The sequence below is a fragment of the Mustela lutreola genome, chromosome 15 (assembly GCF_030435805.1).
Source record: "Mustela lutreola isolate mMusLut2 chromosome 15, mMusLut2.pri, whole genome shotgun sequence".
NCBI classification, from domain to species: Eukaryota; Metazoa; Chordata; class Mammalia; order Carnivora; family Mustelidae; genus Mustela; species Mustela lutreola.
Window position 1 is genome coordinate 57,340,247 of NC_081304.1, and position 22,046 is coordinate 57,362,292.

The window sequence follows — 22,046 nt, forward strand, 5'->3', positions numbered from 1 at the left end:
CTCACGTGTCCCATAGAGTAATCATATAATTTCAAAGGGAAAAATGACACAGGGGCTAGAATTCGTGTCTGCGGATAAGCTAGAGCAGTACTTTGGTTGGTTGTGAGAAAATATGAGATTCTGGACAAGGAAGTGAAGCCAGAGTAATTGGCCTGTCCTTTCTTTAAAAAAAAAAAAAAAAAAAGATTTTATTTATTTATTTGAGAGAGAGAAAGAGCTTGCATGAGTGGTGGGAGGGGCAGACTCCCTGCTGAGTATGAAGCCTGATGCAGGACCTGACCCCAGGACCCCAGGATCATGATCTGAGCCAAAGTCATACACTTAACTGACAGAGTCACCCTGGCGCCCCCCACTTTTTTTAAAGGACAACTCGTAATTAGAGTGTAAAACACTATTACGTCAAAAATTACAGGTTATTCCAGTTTGAATAAGAAAAAGGAGTACTACTGGGATACAATAAAGTCATCTGATTTACAACTATGAATTTATAGCTTTAGAGTCTCTATGGAGGTTAACTTTTAGGTTTAAGTGCTTCTCAAGAAATGTCTGTATTTCCTCCAAAGCATATTTAGGAAAAGAGAGTTCCCTCTCTCATGTTTTAAAACCTACTTGCTTTGGAATGAATACAAAAATAAGTGGATCTTTTCCCTATATTTAATTTGGGGCTCAAAGAAAAACAATTCTAATGCTGGACTAGTTCCTTAGAAAGAGTGCATCCTGGAAGGGATGGCTGAGGTGACAATACGCTTTCTATTTGATCAAATCAAGCCAACCTTAGAAGACAACGGTTATTTAAAATAAGAGAGGTTTTCTATGGGAGGGGCCTCTTCTGTGGGGACAGTGAATTCTTAAAGAGGCATGTGGACTCCTCATGAAAAGCAAATACTGTGGAATGAGGGCACCTAGAGAACTTCTCAAACTTCCCTTACCCTGGATAGACAGGCTCCTTCATCAGGAATCTAGTCCAGACCTGAGCTTTTCATGGAGCATATTTTCCCTAGTTTTGGATCTGAAAGGTGAAGTTCCAGAAAAAAATCCAAACTGACTGGATCAAGATGGCGCCGTAGGCCTACGTGCCTCCCCTCGAAAAGCCCAGAAACGAAGAGACAGATACAGAGATGGGGATAGAGGTAGACAATGCAGAGGTAGATACAGGGAAGCAGGACAGGTCATCATCAAATAGACCAGAAACGTTGAGGACAAAGAGAAATCAGCCAGATAGAATCTGCGAGGAGACAAACCTAGAGAGAAACACAAAATACCAAAATCACGAGGAAGGAGTACTTCTTGTAATGTTGGAGCAGTGACACAGTCACACAGACCTTCCCACAGGCAACAGTTAAAAACACTGGATGGCCTTAATGACAGCAAGAACCTAAAATCCCAAAGATGCCGAAAACATTTAAAAGTCCACAGAAGTCAAGAAGCGTTTGCTCTTGTAAAAATGCAGCCAGAAAGGGTTATGGGTCATGACCGCATCACTGGCTAATCTGAGGGTGTCCCCCACTCTCCCAGCTCCGGTGGCCACAGAAGAAGGTGGTGGAAAAACCACAGTCTTACTGGCTGATGGTGTGCAGAGATCAGAGCTGAGGGTTGGAAAATTCAAAGGGGAAATCCTGGCAGTGAGAGATCCATCAGAGTAAAATCTAAATTAAGATTAGAAACACTTGGGGTGCCTGGGTGGCTCAGTGGGTTAAGCCTCTGCCTTCAGCTCAGGTCATGATCCCAGGGTCCTGGGTTTGAACCCGCATCGGGCTCTCTGCTCAGCGGGGAGTCTGCTTCCCCCCCTCTCCTTCTGCCTGCCTCTCTGCCTGCCAAATAAATAAATAAAATCTTTTAAAAAAAAAAAAAAAGATTAGAAACACTGCCCAAATTTCCATCTGACAGCTCCCTTCTACATGCATGGGAGAAAACCCAAAAGGAAGGAGAAACAGAGACCAGAGAGGAACTCTGCTTTTCTTTTTTAAAAATTCTATTGATTTTTTTTTTTTAAGCAGTCTATTTTTGAAGACAGAGTTACATGGGATCAACCTGAGAGGGTTTTTTTTGCCTTTTTAACTGAATACATTCACCAACTGTGTTCAGCTTGGGGGGCAGAGAGCTGGACCTTACAGGCTTAAAATATCAGAAGCCAGGGCCTGAGGTCACAAGAACACCTGGAAATTAGGGGGTAATCCCTAGGAGCAAGGAAACCACAGAGAGGATGAGATTCAATTCTGCATTTAGTGAATGCTAAATTCCGCAAGCCCACAGGAGTATCGAGTATTAAAAAAAGGAGCAGTGGGAAGCCATGAGAATGTCAGCTGCTGCATTCTGGGAGAAAGACAAAATCTGCGGTTTGAGTCCAGGCCAATAATCCTCAGAGAACACCACATAAGTCAGAATTACTACAGTGTATTAGCTATCACGCTGAAATTTCAACAAAAAAGTAAGCAGACATGCAAAGAAATAGGAAAATATGATTTTGGGAAAAAGGCAGTCAAAAGAAACGGACTCCAAGTAGATCGAGGTGTTGGATTAGCAAAGACTTAAAAGCAACTAATTTAAAATGTATTCAGAGCATTAAAGGAAACGATGATACCATGAAGTCACAGGTAATAGCAACGAAGAACTAGAAGACATATCTTCATGATATATTATAAGTAATTATAACATATATATTCATGACTTTAAGTTTATGACTATTTAAAACAAAAATTATGATTTTTAATTCATGGGTTTATAACGTTAATAGGTATATATGAAAACAACAGCACTAAGAATGAAGGGAAGAGAAATACACTGTTGCAAAGTTCCCAGATTGCATTTTACCTGAAGTCATTCGATGTCAACTCTCTGCAGGCTGTGACATGTTAAAAATGCGTATGGTCATCCTCAGAGCAACCACTAAAGAAATCAATGGAAAGAAAGATATAGAGGTAGAGAGCCAACAGAGCAACTAAAATGGAGGGCTAATCAAATGTTTTTGATTAAAGCAAAAGGTGGTAGGAAAGAATAAAACAAAGAACAGATGAGACAAAAGAAAACAAATAACAAAATGGAGGATTTGATACCGCTATATCACAACTTACATTAAGAGTAAGTGGACTAGGAGCTCTGGGTGGCTCAGTCAGTTGGGTGGCTGATTCTTGATCATGGCCCAGGTCATGATATCAGGGTCCTGGGATCCAGCCCCACACTGGACTCTGTGCTCAGCAGGGAGACTGCTTGAGATTCTCTCCCTCTATCTCTGCCCCTTCCCCTATTCTCATTCTCTCTCTCTCTCTGAAATATATAAATCTTTAAAAATTTAAAGGTAAAAAAATAAAAATAAAAATCTAAAGGTGATTATTTGCAAAAGACAATAACTATGTAATTCTATATTCAATTCATAAACTTAATTCTATAAATTCTAAACAATGTTAGCATGCGAGATGGTGAGAGGAAGATAAAGAGGGAAATAAAATACCTTGAGACTCTTGCTTCTTTGGAAAACATGATATAAATGTTGGTGAACCCTAGTCTTTGGCAGAAAAATATGTTTAAACGTGCATATTAAAAAAAATCAAGGCTGATCACTAAGTGAATGAAAATACAATGACTAGTTAACAAGTCCTGTGAAGTAGGGCAGGGGAAGGCAGGACCAAAAAAGACGATTGCAACACAATGAAAGACAAAAAAAGAAAACACACAAGAAAGGTAACATGTTAAGTAGAAAATAATCTAGGAGTGCCAGGGTGGCTCAGTGGGTTAAACCCTCTGCCTTCAGCTCAGGTCATGATCCCAGGGTCCCGGGATCGAGTCCCCAAGTGGGATCGCAGAGAGCCTGCTTCCCTCCCTCTCTCTCTGCCTGCCTCTCTGCCTCCTTGTGATCTGTCTCTCTATCAAATAAATAATCTTTAAAAAAATCTATAAACTTATTAGATAGATGTAAGTACGAATTGACTAAATTCTATGAAAAGACGGAGACTTACTTTAAACTAAACAATACCTATAGGTTGGAAAGAGACATGGTATCTTTTGCTACAGCGAGCGATTGTCTCTGAAATGTACATTGGCTCATGCAATTGACAAACCGGCCCACAGACTATCACAGAGGCTGCCTTGGTCCATACACACTTCTTCCCTGCAGATCAATGCCTTGGCAACTGAAAACTATACACATTAATACAGTCGAATCCACAAGGAAAGGAAAAAGACAGTCTTGTACATGATGCTCATGTACCGTGCCTTCTTCCTCTCAGCTCAGTTTTCTCCACAGCTTGGCGGGGAGAGAGGAGGAGAGCGCAAAGCGGGAATGGTTAGTGCCTCTTAATAGGTTTTTTATTGGGATGATGAAATCTTCTAGAGTTAGATTATGGTGTTGGTCACACAGCTCTGTAAATATGCAAAAAGACACACACTGAGTCGCACACACTCCGTGGGTAAACTTTATGGTATGTAAATTCTATTTCCATAAAGCTGGTTTTCAAGAAAAAGAAAAAGGAGGAGGGGGAAAAAGAGGAGTTACAAATCCTGAATAGGTCAATAACTATAAGGATTTGAAAAGATAATTAAAAATCTTCTCTTATAAAAGGCCCCAAGGCCAAATAATTTTACAGATTGATTCTACCGAACTCCTTAGAAAGAGAGGAAAAAAGTTAAGATGGAAAGAAAAGAACCAAACAGTTTCCAAAAAGGATCCCCCTGGTGGGAAGCACTGGCCATTTTCACCATTAGAAACATTTAAAAGAACCTAATTGTCGGGGTGCCTAGGTAGTGCAGTCGGTTAAGCATCCAACTCTTAATCTCAGCTCAGGTCTTGACCTCAGGGTTGTGAGTTCCAGCCCCACACTGGGCTCCATGCTGGGCATGGCGCTTACTTAAAATAAACAAAACACTTGGAAGAAGCTAATTGCCAACTTCAAAGTCCATCTCATGATCGTAAGCATCCAGTTTTCAAAGCGAGTCTTACTACCCATAAACCAATGACCCTGAGTTCTGTAAATTCAAGCTACATACTGAGGAAGGTCAGAGCCAAAACCATCTGGTCAGCTTCCTGGGATGAACGTCACCAGAGACAAAATGTGTTTCAGGAGCAAGTAATGGAAAACTAGACTTTTTTGATATCGAAACTGTTGGTGGTTGGTTGGTTCACTTGTCTCAGATGGGATTTACCAAGAAATCCAGAAGACTACCGAGAGGTCCAGAAGACCTCTTGTGTCCACCGCCATTAAGTGCGCCAAGTCTGGAAGACCCGAAAGGCATGAATGAATGACTTGAAAGAAGTTTGGAAAAGGGCACTAACAAGCTTTCACCAGACAGCCCTGGGAAAACAGAAAAGTTTCCATGATGGCCTTATTAGAAAAGCCAACCTTCTAGATAGGTACATATTTAGAGTTGATAAAAGTAAAATATGCATATATCTGAAAAAAAAAAAAAAAAAAAAGAAAGAAAAGCCAACGTTCTAAAGAAGCCCAGATTTGGACTGTGAAAATTAATGTAGCCACAGGGTGAAGGCAACAGACATAATTATTGTTAATAATAGTTGTTAAATAATAAAGCACCAGTGTTATATTTCTAATTATTATAATTAATATTAGATGATAATTGTTATTAAGACAACTGACTATAATTGAGAAATTTAAGGATGGAAGATCATAATCGTATTAATACATGTTGAAATGCACGAATAAGATACAATTAAATTTCTTGGCACACTGCATCAGACCTCCATGTTTTCACTGATTTCAGGAGCCAAAAGACTTTGCTCTTGTACTTACAATGGAAAGACAATGTCCTGGATAGCTTCGAAGTGACAGGTTGTGATGAGAGTCTCTTTGAAATCCGTGAAGTTGACGCGGTAAATGTGTGATTCTTCTGTTCCCACAAAAAACTGGTGTCCTTCCCCTCGAGGTGTGATTGATGTGATGCCACCTTGTAACTGGATTTTCCTTTATGGAGAAGCAAGAAGGTGAAGTAGATTCGTTCAGTCAGTGAGGAGGACTGTTACAGAGGATAGAAATCAGGTGTAGGACCTGGGGACATGCCCTCAGGGAGGGGACAGGACTGGAAAGGCAGGAGTGACTCACAATACTGGGGGCCCATGGTCAGCAGAGGGAGAGGCCAGCACAGTTTACAGTAGTGGGGGGATGGGAGGGTTCCTCAGGGGGAGAGAGTCTAAAATGGGTTGTGGGACACAGGCAGGATCTGGACAGAGGGAACATTCCAGGAAAGCAATGGGCACAAATGATCATGGCAATTAAATACTTTATTAATTCCATTTGTAGAAGATAATCCTACAATGGGGAGGGGAAACCTTTATGTCAAAGGTTATAACCTTAGTGAAAAGAGTTGAAGGTTGGAAGCAAGCTAAATATCCAGTTGAAAGGCAGCAGTTAAATCATCTATGGGACAGCAGGCAACTTCTTAAGGTATTTGCCTCGCCAGTAAAACCACATTTAAAAGCTTCTGCATATTTTAGCACAGTAGTTTTTAAAAAGATACTAATATTGGAAATGTTTATGACGTTTGCCTTAAGTAAAAATAAACCAGAAAATAAAATTTTGTACCCAAAGGAAGTACAACCGTTTTGAAATGTAATCGAAGAACACAAAACGAGGAAATAACAAGATGTTAATAGTGGCTCTCTTCTCTCTATCCACATTTCAAATCCCTCTGCTTCCCAAACATCTAACGAGTATGAACTTAAAAAAAAAAAAAGAGTAATATAAATGAACGCATCTTAAAAACCCAACCTTGCTCTGCAACTAATTTAGTTTAGACAGTAAGAACGCAGTGGAGATGCTTGTGCAAGGGATAAGCGTGGGAAAGGCAGTATTTTACAAAGATCTATTTGTTGTTGGGACGCAGAACGGTTAATGGAGAAAGGATTGAGTTCCGTCCCGGCTTCTTCACTGACTAACTAGAGCTCCCTGAACCTGGATAGATTACCGGAAATCTCCCGGCCCCACTTCGCTCAGGCACAAAATAATTTCTCCTTGGCAGGGTCGCAGCAAGGATCAGAGATAATGCCCACGAGGACCCAGAGAGTAGCCGACAGAAATACTGGCTGTGGACATCTGGGCTCCCTATGAGACAAGGTGGAACCCAGGGCTACCGGGGTGAGGCCAGGGGTCCCTGAACCCCAGGGGTCTGCTTCATCCTACTACTTCTTGACTCTGCATGAGAGCTGCTTTCTCAGCCCACGAAAACCTAAGGAGGCAGGAACCACTGCAACCACAGGAGGCTACGCTATCCCACAGGGTTACGGTGGGGACAGGCACAGAGCAAACCCTGTGATAACGGCTTTGCATTCATCATCCTCATCACAGTGGGAACATCTGTGTGTCCGGAATGAGGCGTTCACACATGAAGGGGTTAATTGTTTATAGTCCCTCCATATATCTGGAGCCCGACCAACACCGCTCATGTACATCACCTCTTGGTCTTCCTCCCCTCCACACAAACATAGAACTGGTCCAGATGCATTTGCAAGACCTATCCGGAACCCAGAATTTGAAATTGCGACCTCTCTCCTGTCCCCTTTCAAACCCCAACCCCCCTTCATGTCCCTGCAACTCCATTTGTCTCCTGTCACCCTCTAAGAGCGTATAACTACTGGTTTATTATTGACGGTCTTTCCTCCTGCTGGAATGTCAGCTCCATGAGGGGCAGGGAGTTCTCCCTCTGTTTCTGTTTGCTTTAGCTGTGGCTGTCTCCCAAGGGCCCCTAGGACACAATCCGGTACGCGGTGCATGCATAGCTCAGATGTGTTTGAATGAAGACGGCTGATGCTTTTTCGACACGCTACACGCCAGCACCCCTGGCTCCCCTTGAGCTAGGGGGGCCATAAGGAACATGTCTAGGGGGTGTCTGGCTAGGTTGAAGGTGACCTCAACCTCCACCTCTGCTCTTCTGGGACGCATCTATCCCAACCCCACTGCCCCAGTGGGGCCACCCCCTTCTCTGATCTCTATAATAGCCATGGCACTCTGGATCATGGGATTTGTGTTTATGTATTATCTTGTATTACAAGGACTATTTCACATGTATATTACCTTATCCCCAAACTGGACTGTCCGCTCTGGGAGGACAAAGATGGCATCTCATTTTATTTTTTCGTATAGCACCTGGCACGTTGGTTTGGCCAGAGGTACTCAATAAATACGCGTTAATGACAATGGGTAAAGTTTTATGTCATTTCGTTTCAACTGATTCGATGGATAGTCCACGAAAAGTACATGGTACATGGAAGTAGCTGGGGAGTGCTGGCTATTTCTACTAAAACTTGTATTTAAATGAATTCACTACCAGCAGAGTGCCTGAGCCAGAACAGGGACCCATTGCTTAATAAATTCCACTGAATAAACACATTTTGAAAGGCTGGAATGTGAGGTTATTTGCTGGGTATCTTATAAGCAGCACCTTATTTCCTCCAAGTATTAACAGAATAATAACTGGTACATTTAGTAGAAGGGCAAGGTCCCCTGGGGTAATCGTGGACTACTCTGGCCTGACTCTGGCCTGATTCAACACAAGCTATTGTCTTTCCACTGGCAGGGAAATCAGCTGTTGTGATTCCAACCGCTCATCTGGATGGTAAGATGAAATTCTTTTATCAAGTGTCAGTTTGGCAACATTGTATCATCACCAGCCTTAGGCAGACCTCCTGGTGGGTCTCCCCCGCTCCCCCCACTTCAGACCCCATGGAGTCTGGAACTTACTTGATGGGTTTGTAGCTGGGGCTTCTACAGAAGACCAGCAATCCGGCTCCAGAACCCACCAACAGACCCCCCATCTTCAGGCACTTGATGGCAGAGACTCCCTAAGGGGGAGGAACAACATTGAGAGAAAGGCCAAATGGTTTCATTGTTAAGAATCAGTGGGCGAGCAGATGCCAGGGCACGGGGCATGGCCATGCCTGGACGAAGTGCAGGAAGGCACTGCCTGGGAGGAACCCTGAGGCTGAACACCAGGGCTCGGTGCCAGCAAGGAGCTCACGTGCCAGAAGTTGCCCCCTGGTCCTACAAGGCGCCAGCACGCTTCATCAAACCTCCTCCATGTAAAACCATTTGCCAGTTGTGACTGTGTTCGAAATTAACATTTCCTATCAGCTCCCATGAAGTTAGAGACGAAGATAGAGGCATGGGCAACGTTACTTCCTCAGTGCCTCCTGCTTGCGCCAGAACATAATTCTTATACTACAAAGAGATCATAGTTGACATCCCAGGAAAGCACAAAGAGCCCTTATTGTTCGGAGACTCTAGTTTCTGAACTGAAGCATGTGGGACGTAATCTTGCCAATAATAGATGCAGTTAAGTTCAAAGCCATCTTCCAAGTTTGGGGAGATACGATGGTCATTTTATATCACCCATTATGAATTTTATTTTATTTTATTTTTGAAGTTCTAATTTTAAAACATATGTGGCCAATATTTCATCTCAAAGCTTTCAAGAATAATACAGTTAATTGGCTCAGTCAGTTAAGCATCTTGCCTTGGGCTCAGGTCATGATCCCGGGGTCCTGTGCACTGTTTTTCATATTAGTTTCATGCCCATCAGCACCTGTGTCTTCATGTTAGCGCTGTATGCCTACCGGGTCCTTTTGAAACCACTCCCATCCTTTTACCCTTCTAACCACAGAGCGACCATTAAGTAGAGTTTCAAAACGGGTAACTGCCCAAGATCACAGAATATTCTAAGCAAATGTCTTCAATGATACCTCCTGTCCCTTCATCCCACAAGAATTGTTTTCTTTCCATGTGTATAAGAGGCATCTTGGAATGGATACCGCTTTGTGGAATTTACCATCAGCCCCAAATGCCTAAATGGTTAGGACTTAGTGCTACCCTCAAGGTCACTTAAGTACCCGAAGGGTGAGGAACACTTGAGACCGCTGGGCTCTTTGTATGGGAAAGGCACTCAGATCCCAAGTGCTGGAGGGGGAGGGTGCCCAAGATATCCAGATCGGAATTCCTCCGGAGCGTTTTATGGAGCGCTTTGAAAGAGCGGATTATTTCTAAACCCTTCTCTACCCACACTATGGTATCCTCTTATTCTTACGTACGCCCTTAAAAGCTTGAGCATGATTAAGCTTGCATGATTAAGAAAACTCTAACATCTTCCCTAGGAACACGGTGCGAGATTTCACGTCTTCCTGAGAATATCTGCTAAGTGGGAAGGCACTGGAGCCGAGAACCATCTGTTCTATTATCAGACATGAGACAGGCAGGTGCAGAACCTACCACAAGCTCTCAGATTCAAAGGTTAGCAGAGACAGCCCCGGTTACTTTCTGGGGTCCCGGAAACAGCATCACTTAATATGTAAGACGATCCTATGATCGTAGGCTTTTATTTTGATTTAAATATCGAGGTCTTTCTGGACTTTTAACCAGAATTGTTAGGAACTCTGCAAAATAGAAACAATCCACAGTTTCTAGGTTTTGCTTATGACTTACAGCGCTGGCTAAAGCTAAAATTTAAGATCTAGCTATTAGATTAGGACAAAAATTACATACCTCTGTATGTGTATGTATGGCCCTGTGTTTGGATGACGTAAAAATCGTGTGGTCTGATCCCCTCACTGGGGACCCCGTGGAACACCCTTGCTCTGCATACGAACCAGAGATGAGGCCTTGGACAGTAATGAGTCATTGCACTTTGCAAATTTCAGTGTGGCCTTGGACACCACACACTCTTTTTTCTTTTTTCCACAGACTCTTCACGCAAGTCTGTGCTGCAGGAGAGGGAAGAAATCGTCAGAAGAGAGGAGGGCAGGACAGACGTTGGTGAGCTCTACTCACCAGACTGAACTTGTCCTTCGCAGGCCCAGTGTCTGCCAGCAGTTTGGTCCTCGGGTTCATTTTCAGAATGTCTCCAGTTGTGGTGCCAAGGAAGAAAAAGCTGTCGTCGGCGGCCATCTGGGGATCAGAGAGGAAAGAGGCCTAAAGACCTATGTTTTCTCAGGGATGCCCCTGAGCCCGGATCGGGGTGGGACAAACTTTCTCTGAGGCCCCAGGAAGACCTACAAAGGCGCTCATGACTCCTTTAATTTCCTCGGACTTTAGGATGGACACGAAGAGCCAGGGGCGCAGAATCAGGGCCAAACTGGGAAGTGGAGGAAATACGGGACTCCAGCCAGCCTGGGGATTTCTATCTAACTAATGTTAGATACACATGCAGAGAGAGCCTGCCAGTCTTGGTTCTGAAGATACCTCTGAAGGGCGTCTTGTGTTTGCTTTAATCTCATATTTTCCAAAGTCTATCTGCATAAAACATTGATGTGGTAGATAAGAGAAACAAGTCAGTGGAGAATGGAGTTGTCTGTATGAGTGTGTGAGTCCACATTAAAGACATAGGAATAAGGGCACCTGGGTGACTTAGTTGTTAAGTGTCTGCCTTCGGCTCAGGTCATGATCTTAGGGTCCTGGGATCGAGTCCCACATCAGGTTCCCTGCTCAGCGGGGAGTCTGCTTCTCCCTCTCTCTCTGCTGATCCTCCTGCTTGTGTTCTCTCTCTCCCTCAAATAAATAAATAAAATTTAAAAAAAGAAGAATTATTTCATATTCCAATGCCATCAGGAGGGGCTATGGCCACAGAGTGCGTTCTGGACACACGGCTTCAGTCTAGGGGAGGCAGGCATCTGGTGTCCGGTGGCAGAGCCCAAGTCCTGGTAAAACAAGACTCCCCTGGGGCTGTGTCTAGGCAGCTCCTCTCCAGCTCCTAAAGGGAGCTCTGGAAGTGAGACTCGCCCTCACCTGCACCCCCTCAATCAGCATCCTCGAGGTCCAGACCTCATCTCTCGACGCTCAGCCCAAGGTACATGTACCTAGGTATGCAAAATGTGTGTGCACGCATGTGCACACACACACACACACACACACACACACACACACACCCCTCAGTCAATACTATTAACAGGACCTGGTTCCAATAATTATGGACAATCACACTTGGAGTAATACTTACTGTGATACTCATGACTATTCTTTTCATCTGACCCGTTTGGCACTCAGTTGGCCAGATTTTCCTATTCGGGAGATCCAGTTCCCACACTCGGATTGTCCCACTAAGGAAGAGAGACACAATCAAAGGAATATGCACTTAAGAATCTGCTGATCTCAGGGCGCCTGGGTGGCTCAGTGGGTTAAGCCTCATTTCGGCTCAGGTCATGATCTCAGGGTCCTGGGATTGAGCCCCACATTGGGCTCTCTGCTCGGCAGGGAGCCTGCTTCCCCCTCTCTCTATGCCTACTTGTGATCTCTCTCTCTGTCAAATAAATAAATAAAATCTTAAAAAAAAAAAAAAAGAATCTCCTGATCTCTTCTCTGTTTTCTGCATTTCCCTGAAAAGGGGGCTGAAGAGAGGAGAACTGGATATTTCTGAGGGTTTGTTAGGCTTCGTGTTCTACTTAAAAGTTTTCACTCGATCAGGGCACCTGGGTGGCTCAGTTAGGCAGATGCTAATTCGTCTCAGGTTGTGACCCTGGATCGACCCACGCATCTGTCTCCCGGCTCAGGGACAAGGGAAATGCTTCATCACGGAGAGTCCTCTCTCTTCATGAGAAATAGCAACCTTAGAGCCATACAAAATCAGCATCTGACATAAGACTTGGTATACAGTTGGCATTTAATCATTGCACGTTAATATTAATAACTGTATAAATGTATCACGGTCAACATAACAGCTGAAGCTAATAGTCAAAGGCAGAAAAGATTAATTTAAAAATAGTTTGACCAGACTGCCCAGCTGACTTAAGTTAGAAGAGCCCGTGACTCTTGATCTTGGGGTTTGAGTTTGGAGCCCCACATTGGGCAGAGATTACTAAAATAAATTAACTGCCAATAAATAAATAAAATAAAAAATAAAAAATAGATCAGTCAAGTTCAGTTTTCCATTTCCTTTTAACCTCCAGAGCTATGCACATAGTAAGTGCCCTTAAATAAGTATTTTGAATACTTTCTTATTTGAATATGAATCTATTTCTTTTTTTTTTTTTAAGATTTATTTATTTGTCAGAGGAATAGAGACAGTACAGACAGGCAGAGTGACAGGCAGAGGCAGAGGGAGAAGCAGGCTCCCTGCGGAGCAGGGAGCCCAATGTGGGACTCGATCCCAGGACGCTGGGATCATGACCTGAGCCGAAGGCAGCCGCTTAACCGACTGAGCCACCCAGGCATCCCTGAATATGAATCTATTTCTTATTTGATTACTTCTCTTGAGTACTTTCAAAATTAAAACAAAATAAAAAACAAAAACAAAACCAGCTTCTCCGTGGCCTTCCTGGCAGATGTCGTTTGGATGTCAAATCGGAATTTGCAGAATCTCCCGTGGGGGACGTTATCATGGAATATTTGGAGTTGGAAGCATCACGGAGGCGGCTGTGGATGTCTGACCTGAAGTCTTCCTTAAGAGTCCTTGTTCTCACTTACCACTGTCATACCCAGTTAAAGCCCATCTACAACATAGATTGTTCTAAGGAAAAGAAAAAGTTTGGAAGGGGGCAGCTTTGATTCAAGCTTTGGCCCCTGGAGGAACACTGTCCGTGGACATCAGAGTGGGCTGATGCCCACAGCCAAAGCCAAGCTGCTGAGGACCAGTGGGGCCCTCATCGCGCACAGCCTTCTGCAGCCAGGCTGTAACCCAGGAACGCACTGTGTGGTCGCCAGTGGCTGCGGAAGACAGGGTTACATCACCACCTGCTTCCAGCTCACAGCGCTCTCCTACTAAGATTCACTCCTTAGGGACTGGCTCCCGTTCAGCCAGCCAGGTTCACAGCCACTAAATAAACCTGTCCTCAGAATTAGCCCTGGAACAAATATATGCTGCGTGTCATAAGGAGGGCACGGGACACACAGCAGACATGAGCAATCCCTCACTCTGGCTGGAAAAGGAGCCCCTGGTGTGTGCCTTTCACAGAGGGAGACCACGACGAGCTGAAACAGAGAGTTCCACCCAACATGGACGTTGGCCCCACGTTCACAGCGTTCGGAACTTTTAACTGGTCGGCCACAGGAAAGATGATGCTTTCCTGCAGGTTTAACCTTGAACTCAGACTCCAGACCTGCTCTCGCTGCTGTCTTTCTTAGACAGATGCTGGCCTTCAGCTTGGTCCCCATTAGCTGGTTATGAGCTGACCCTACCGGAAATGATCTCATGTGGCTAAGAGCCGAACATCTGAAGCTTCCTGGCCCTTTCGCTTGCGAGCTATCATTTCAGAAGACCTAAATCAAGAGCAGGTGCTGAGAAACGTGGACCAGCAAGTGAATCCGTGCAATTGTGCACGTTGCACTGCGAGCGTGAGTTGTAGGTGGGGTGTTATCAGTCACAAACAGACCAGAATTCAGAATGAATTTAGCAGGGGAGCAGAGCCCTCTACGGTTAGGAAACACAGAATTCTCAAATAACCATATTGAAAAGAACTCCCGTTAAAAGGATTTTTAAGGACTACGAAATCATGCAAATTAGGACGTCAGGTATTGTCGCAGGGCTGATACTGAATTCCCCCAAGTTGGAACGACCTTGCTATGAGTACTGAAAACCCTGACTGCAGGCACGTACTTCCCAGCAGTGACAAACATCTCATCCCGGCACTTCGAGAAGAGCACCGTGGTGGCATTGCCCACGTTGAGGCCGGCCGCGGGACTGCCGCAGATGGCTTCTCTCTTCGCTATGCTCCACACGACCACACTGCCAAAACAAGAGGGACCGAAAAAGTCAGGGGGAGACAGGCTCTCAAAGAGAAGAAACAAGTTTTTTTTAGTGGTTCTAGAATCAAAGGAAGAAAAGGAATGAAAGAATTACATAGAACCCCAGACGTCCCTGGCGTCACGCTGGATATTGGAAGACAAGCAGGTGACACTTCAAAGGCTTTGACAGAAAATGATAAGGAGGCTGGAAACCAGGGACCCCATCAATGAAGCTGTAAAGACATTTTCAGAGAGGCAAGGCATAAAAATTTACCACCCATTTCTCTCATGTAAAAAGTTTTCCTTGGAAAAGTATTCCAGAAAAAAACAGCACAACAAAGAGGATGACATCAGGCAGTGCTCGCAAATGTGACCATGTACCAGAGTCACATGGCAGGCTTGGCCAGAGGCTGCCGGGACTCACCCCCAGAACTTGAGTGAGCGGGCTGGGGGATGGGACTGAGATCTCACTTTTCTAAAAAAGTCCCCAGTGATGCCGGTGCTCCTGGTCTGCGGACCCCAATTGGAGAAGTACTGCTTTGGGTTCCCTTTCCTTTCTTCTGGTGCAATCACACAACTTAGCCTTAAACTGAATGTGTTCAGACAATAATACAAATGCTGGGGGAACATCCGAATCAAAATGATAAAGAAAAAGGAATGTGGATGTTACAAACTTTGGTTTCCTCCATGTAGAAGGGATTATCACAGGGCGTCTAAAATCCAGGTGGAACCAAGATGGGTAGGAATGGGGAGGTAGGAGGTAACATAAGAGCCATAATTTTTTTTTCTTAGTAGGAAATTGACAGATACCATGGGAAGTGGAAAACTTGAGAGGCATATCCCCCTCCCCCTCAAAAAACACTCTTAAAACCAAGTCCCTCATGCCCAAGAGAAATGACATACATCTACACCAAGTCTTGCACATGAAGTTCATTACTGCATTATGAATAATAGCTTCCAGGTAGGAAAGACCCAGAGCCCCATCAACTGATGGAGAAGATGTGGTGTCGCCATACAGTGGAGTATTACTGGACAGATGAGCCTTGAAAACACTGTGCTTAATAAAAAAAATCAGTTGCAAAAGGCCACCTATTGTATTATCCCACTTTGGGGAGCCAGTCAGTGCAGGCAAATCTAGGGAGACGGGAAGTAGAGGAGCAGTTGCCCGGGGCTGGGAGGGTAAGGGCAGAGCAGGAACAGGGAAGGACCGCTAATGGGCAGAAAGTCTCTTTTTGGAGTGTTAAAATGTTCTACAATTGTTTGTGGTGGTGGTTATACCACTTGACATGTAAAAAATGTCTTTGGGGAAATATTTCAGCAAAAAGAAGAGGAAGAGAGGGAGAGAGGGAGGGAGAAAGGAAGAAAGGAAGGAATCCACTCGGATAACTACTATGCCAAAAAGTATACAGCCATATACTTTACATGGGTGGATTTTATGGTATGTGAAATATATCTCAATGAAGGTGTAAAAAAAAAAATATCCCAGTGCTCCTGGAGAGAACTCTTCATGCTGGAGGGGATATGAATTCTGAATTCTTGGGTGTAGCTGGACAATATCCTTTCTTTATAAACCATGGAAAAGGATGGGGTGCCTGGGTGGCTCAGTGGGTCAAGCCTCTGCCTTTGGCTCAGGTCATGATCTCAGGGTCCTGGGATGGAGCCCCGCACTGGGCTCTCTGCTCAGCGGCGAGCCTGCTTCCCTCTCTCTCTCTCTTCTGCCTCTCTGCCTACTTGAGATCTTTGGCAAGTAAATAAATAAAATCTTTAAAAAAAAAAAATGTCACCACCTCTGGGGTCACACTGCCTGGGTGGTTCTCCCCACTCTACTACTTACCAGTTGGTGGCCTTCGTTTATCACCTGTCACATGACCCCGGAGCTCCCACTTCGAGTTAAGGTGATAATACTAAGGTGTTCACCCCACCGCCAAATCGACTGTTGTCATTGATGATGATGATGTCATCTTTCTTTTACAGCAAAAGTGCCCAACTTCAGCTGCACGTTGGAATCGCCTGGGAAGCGTTGAGGCCGCCTAAAGCCCAGGCCAATCAAATCCAGCTCCCTGGAGGTGGAGTTAGGTATCCGGGATTTCTGAAACCCCATGGGATGCCTGGGTGGCCCAGTTGGTCAAGCATGGCCTTTGGCTCTGGTCATGATCTCAGGGTTGTGGGGTCGATCCCCACATCGGGCTCCCAGCTCAGCGGGGAGTCTGCTTCTCCATCTCCCTCTGCTTGTGCCCTCTGTCTGTCTCTCTCAAATGAATAAATTAAAACAATAAAGCTCCCCCGTGGTTTGCAATGAGCATCTCAGGTTGAGAACTCTGGCCCTGTGGTACCATAGGCTTTGCACAGGACACACAGCTGAACAGGGACAGGCCAACAGAGAATGTCCATGGGGAGAGGACACAGAACATACCTAGAGATTAACGTGAGTTCATTACCTTCCGTCATCTGGGCCTCCGAGGGACACCAAGTACAAATCGTTTGGTGAAAAGGCCAGCGCTTCAATTTTGCCCTTGTGAAGTGATAGCCGGGCAATCAGCTCCCTTTTCTTATAATCCCACAGAATGATATCTGCCTGGGGGCAGGAAGACACATCAGAACACAGCCCAGCTTCCAAAGGCTCTGAGGGGAGAGCTCCCCGTCTGGGCGAGAAATAATCAGTAATTGCACTTTTTCTGGAAATTAGATCATGTCTTAACACACACAACGGTGAGAAACCGGCAACAGTTTTAAAAGAAGCAAGGACTAGAAAAATAAAAATAAAAATGAATTAAGCAGGGACTTTTCAGTTCCTGAGCGTTATCAGTCTGCAAGCTGCCGGGTCCGGTGTGAACACCAAAATACTTTATCCTCAGGCCTAGGGAATGAAGACAAGATCAAAGAGGAGGCCAAGGGAAGAAGAGGGAGAGGAAGGATGTGTGCCAGCACAGAGCCGAGCTGGAGAGGGAGCCGGGTTTCTGGGGGGCGGGGGGGCACCTCACTATCTATTGCCAGGGAGCTGTCTTTCACGCATTCACCTTGAAGCCCATGAACGTGACCTGTCCGGAGGCTATGTAAACCCCACTCTTGGAGATGGTCACACAGGAGACGTTGTTGCTATGACCGTGCAGGAAATTCTGTTCCTGGGTGTTAATTGCCTGAATCAGGATCGTGCAGCCCAGAGGGTAAATGAGATGCTCTTGGTCAGGATGGCATTTCAGGCCCGTGGGCACGTGTCCTGAAAGGGAGAGGTTAAAGAAGAGTAGCCATTAAAAAATAAATAAGTAAGTAAAAATAAAAATAGTAGTAATTAGGGGCGCCCGGCTGGCTCCATCCGTAGAGCAGCTGACTCTTCATCTCTGGGTTGTGAATTCAAGCCCTGGGGTTTGACATGGAGCTTACTTAAAACAAAACAGTTAGGGGGCGCCTGGGGCGGCTCAGTCAGTGAAGTGTTTGCCTTTGAATCAGGTCCTGGGATGGAGCCCCCTGTTGGGCTCCCTGCTCAGGGGGAAGTCGGCTGCCCTCTCCCTCTGCTGCTCCCCCTGCTTGTGCTCACTCCCCCTATCTGTCAAAGAATTAAATAAAATCTTTTAAAAAAATAGTAATAATTTGGTAAAGTGGCCAATTTTTAAAAAACTGAACGGAAAAGAGAACGCTTTTGGAATAAACCTGATTTCAACTAAAGTAAGTGTGTTTTGTGTGTGTGTGTGGGGGGGGTAATGTAATTTTATTCAACCGACAAGGTCAGCCTAGTATACCACTTCTCATACCCTAACAAGTATAAAATTGCCAGGGGATCTGGTGAAAATGCAGATTCGGATCTGAGGTCTGGAGAGGGGCTGACATTCTGCATTTCTCACAAGCTCTCAGAGATCCTGTCGCAGGTCCAGCAATGTCACTGTTGGAGAGCGAGGCCCCAGGGCCAAGTGTGTAATGCTGAGAAGCAGATTTCCTGAGTGCCTGTCTCCGCAAGTGCAGAGGCATGAGGAATGTGAAGTCACTGCAGAAGTTGGATAAAAATAATTTGGTTCTAAGTCACCACCAGGCACTCTAAAGAAGTCAGGCCCTCTCAGTGTGAGACCCCATCCCCCAACCCCCCATCCTCTAGGTATTTGCCAAGAACCATCTCAAGAACTGCAAACCTTTGCTAAATGTTTTAATATGAAATAGACAGAAGTCCTTCCTTATCACTCAACATGGGTCAGAATTCCTGGGGTTGTGTTTGATAGTGTTTTATAGTATAAACTGTAAAGTCAGTTTGATCAGTTAAAAATCACTTCAAGTGGAATAGTAGTCCAGGTGTAGATTAAGGAAAAATAATTTTTATAATAACACATTCGATCTTCTTTCTAAAAGTAGGATGTGTTTTTCCAAAGTCTCCCTTCAGGGTTTCCAGTGGCATTTTCCATTTTTTCAACTTCAATTTTTCCTCATAAAGATCTCACACATTTCTTGGTATGTTTATTCCTGGGTATTTTAAAATTGTTCTATGGCTATTTCCTACTCCATCAAAAGAGTCATAAATATTTATTAATATCATCTTCTGGTCTTTTAGTGAATTCATCTCTTACATTTAACTCCCTCTAGAATTTATTTTGGTCCATAATGTGATTCCGGGAGCTAAGTAGATTTTTTTTTTTTTTTGCTCAAATTGCCAAATATATTTATTGAATAAATGATTTCTCTTGCTTTAATTGAGGTCATTCCTTTTTCATGCAGTAGGTTCTCAAAAGACTAAGGTTTGTGTCTTTGGGAGTGATTTACTCATTATATGTAGAGTTACTCAGTTGTAGTTACCTTATAAGCAATCATATGGCTATCCATATGGGAAAATGTAAAATTAGATCCAACTTCACACCAACCACAAACAGTACATCTCGAGTAGATCAAGGACCCAACTGTGACAAACGAGACTCAACGTGTACACAAGTTGTAGGAAAGGACTTCTTCGACAGGTCACAAAAACAGCAAATGCTAACAGAAAAGGCCAATACATTTGTCCAGTTATGTTAAAAATGTAAAGTTTTTAGTGACACTTGACAAGATGAAAAGAAAAACGGAAACCAGTTGAAGATATTTGCAATGGCCAAGACAGACAAGCATCCTACCCAGAATATGCAAAGAGCTATGGCAGAGAAATAAGAAAGACACAAAGGGCTTTAACAGAAGGATGAGCCAAGGATGTGGAACAGGCAACTAATGAGGGGGGAAAGTCAAAAGCCAATAAACATATGAAAAGGCAGGCAACTCTGCAAGTAATCAAGGAAATGCAGATTACATCTCAAAGGAGATACCATTTCCTCTCCATCAAAATGGCTACAATTAAAAAGGCTGATAATATGGGGCACCTGGGTGGCTCAGTTGGTGGTGAAGCAGCCGCCTTTGGTGAGGTCCTGATCCTGGGGTCCTAGGATGGAGCCCCACATCGAGCCCTGCATCAGGCTCCCTGCTTCTCCCTCTCCCTCTGCTTGCAGGACCCTGATTATGCTCTTTCTGTGTCAAATAAGCAAATAAAATCTTTAAAGAAAAAAAAAAAAGCAGGCTTCAGAATGTGTCCAGGATGATATTTCTATAAAATATAGAAATATGCAACTTTGTGCTATAAATTATTTATATATAGCATATTTAATATTTTACATGTACAGTAAAATGTAAAAACATAGCTAGAAAGAGTACACATTACCTTCAGGAAAGTGGTTGTCTCCAAAGAGGGAGAAAGGATATGATAGTGTGTCAGGAGAAAGAACAGAAAATGTGATTTTTTTTTCTTAAAAATACTAACTCAAATAAGAAAAAGTGTCAAAATTTGCTAATTCTGCATGCAATACTCTGTATTCATTGTGCCATCCTAAATTTCTGTTCAACTATTTTATGATAAAACTAAAAGAGCCCTACACTACCCCCTGCATACCATTGTTAACACAAAGATGTGTATTTCTCCAGATTTATTTCTTTGCATTTGATAATTAGGGCTCCTGGTTGCTAGCAAGAAAGGTTGTTTCTGGCAGAACTTAAAGGGAAAAATAATTTCTTGGAAGGAAAAAGCTCACAGAACTGGTAGGAAGTATGGAAAATCAGACTTGAAAAAGAGACAGGACCAGTAGCTAGGCCAGACCAAGAGACATGAACTAAGGAATTCTTATTCCCACTGGGCTCCATTCTTATGCCCCAGTCCTGAAGAGGGGAAGCTCTGGGTGGGCACTTCTGGCCCCCTCTGAGCAATGATGTCACCTTTCTCTGAACTGTCCTCCAATGAGTTAGGAGAGGAAGCCTCCGCCCCTTTAAGACCTGATCAAAGGCAGCAGATACCCCTCTTGGCCTATCTTGGGATTCTCCTCAAATAAAAAGATATTGGGATGTTGAGTAGCCAAAATCACACATGTCCCCTAGAATAAACACATTTCCCTCTTTTCTCCATATATACTCACGTCCACCACTCCCCACCTCTCTCTCTCTCTCTCTCTCACACACACACACACACACACACACACAGACTTAAACTGTAATATGCTCATACCACATGTACTATTGGGCAAGTTGCGTTTTACAGCTAACATACCTTTCACGTCTTTCCTTGTTCTTGCCCTATAGATCTATCTCATTTTTCTTAAGGGTTATGTAGTATTTTGTACAAAAGGACTATAATTTAAAAAATAATTTACTGGGGTGAAATTCACATAAAATAAACCATTTTGAAGCAGGGGACGATCCAGGGACAGTTAGTACATACACACTGTCAAAGGACCACTACCTCTATCTAGTTCCAAAACACTGCTGGACTGCAATTTTTTTTTAAGGATTTTATTTATTTATTTATTTATTTGACAGAGAGAATGAGATCACAAGTAGGTAGAGAGGCAGGCAGAGAGAGAGAGGGGGAAGCAGGCTCCCTGCTGAGCAGAAAGCCTGATGTGGGGCTTGATTCCAGGACCCTGAGATCATGACCTAAGTCGAAGGCAGAGGCTTAACCCACTGAGACACCCAGGTGCTCTGCAATTGTTTTTAAACCAATTTCTAACCAATGGACAGGTGGGTTTCCTCCGGTATATAGGCAATGATACAGAGTACCACAGTGAATCCCACAGTACATAGTTCTTTTGGAAACTTTTTTTTTTTTTTTTTAGAAGATTCTTATTTATTTGTCAGAGAGAGATCAGAAGCATGGAGAGTGGCAGGCAGAACAGGCAGAGCAGGCAGAGGCAGAGGGAGAAGCAGACTACCTGCTGAGCAAGGAGCCCATGAGGGACTCGATGCAGGACCCCGGAATCATGACCCGAGCCTAAGGCAGATGCTCAACCAACTGAGCCGCTGAGATATCCCTCTTTTGGAAACTTGAGTAAGTGGCTCAAGTTTTAGAAGTCCCAAGATTATTCTCATTAGAAATCTTAATGGGTACTACAAAAACTCTTTCAAAAAGGT

General features: G+C 44.0%; 1 protein-coding gene across 1 annotated transcript in view; it reads right to left on the reverse strand.

The window, feature by feature from the left end:
* CFAP52 (cilia and flagella associated protein 52) overlaps window positions 1-22,046 on the reverse strand; it is a 36,474-nt gene that overhangs the window by 11,823 nt on the left and 2,605 nt on the right. The window contains exons 2-8 of the mRNA XM_059148480.1: window positions 17,666-17,865; window positions 17,087-17,223; window positions 14,521-14,649; window positions 11,929-12,028; window positions 10,764-10,880; window positions 8,685-8,785; window positions 5,742-5,912 (exon numbers count right to left, since the gene is read on the reverse strand). Of these exons, the coding sequence (XP_059004463.1) occupies window positions 5,742-5,912; window positions 8,685-8,785; window positions 10,764-10,880; window positions 11,929-12,028; window positions 14,521-14,649; window positions 17,087-17,223; window positions 17,666-17,865 (955 nt within the window). The remainder of the gene's footprint in view (window positions 1-5,741; window positions 5,913-8,684; window positions 8,786-10,763; window positions 10,881-11,928; window positions 12,029-14,520; window positions 14,650-17,086; window positions 17,224-17,665; window positions 17,866-22,046) is intronic.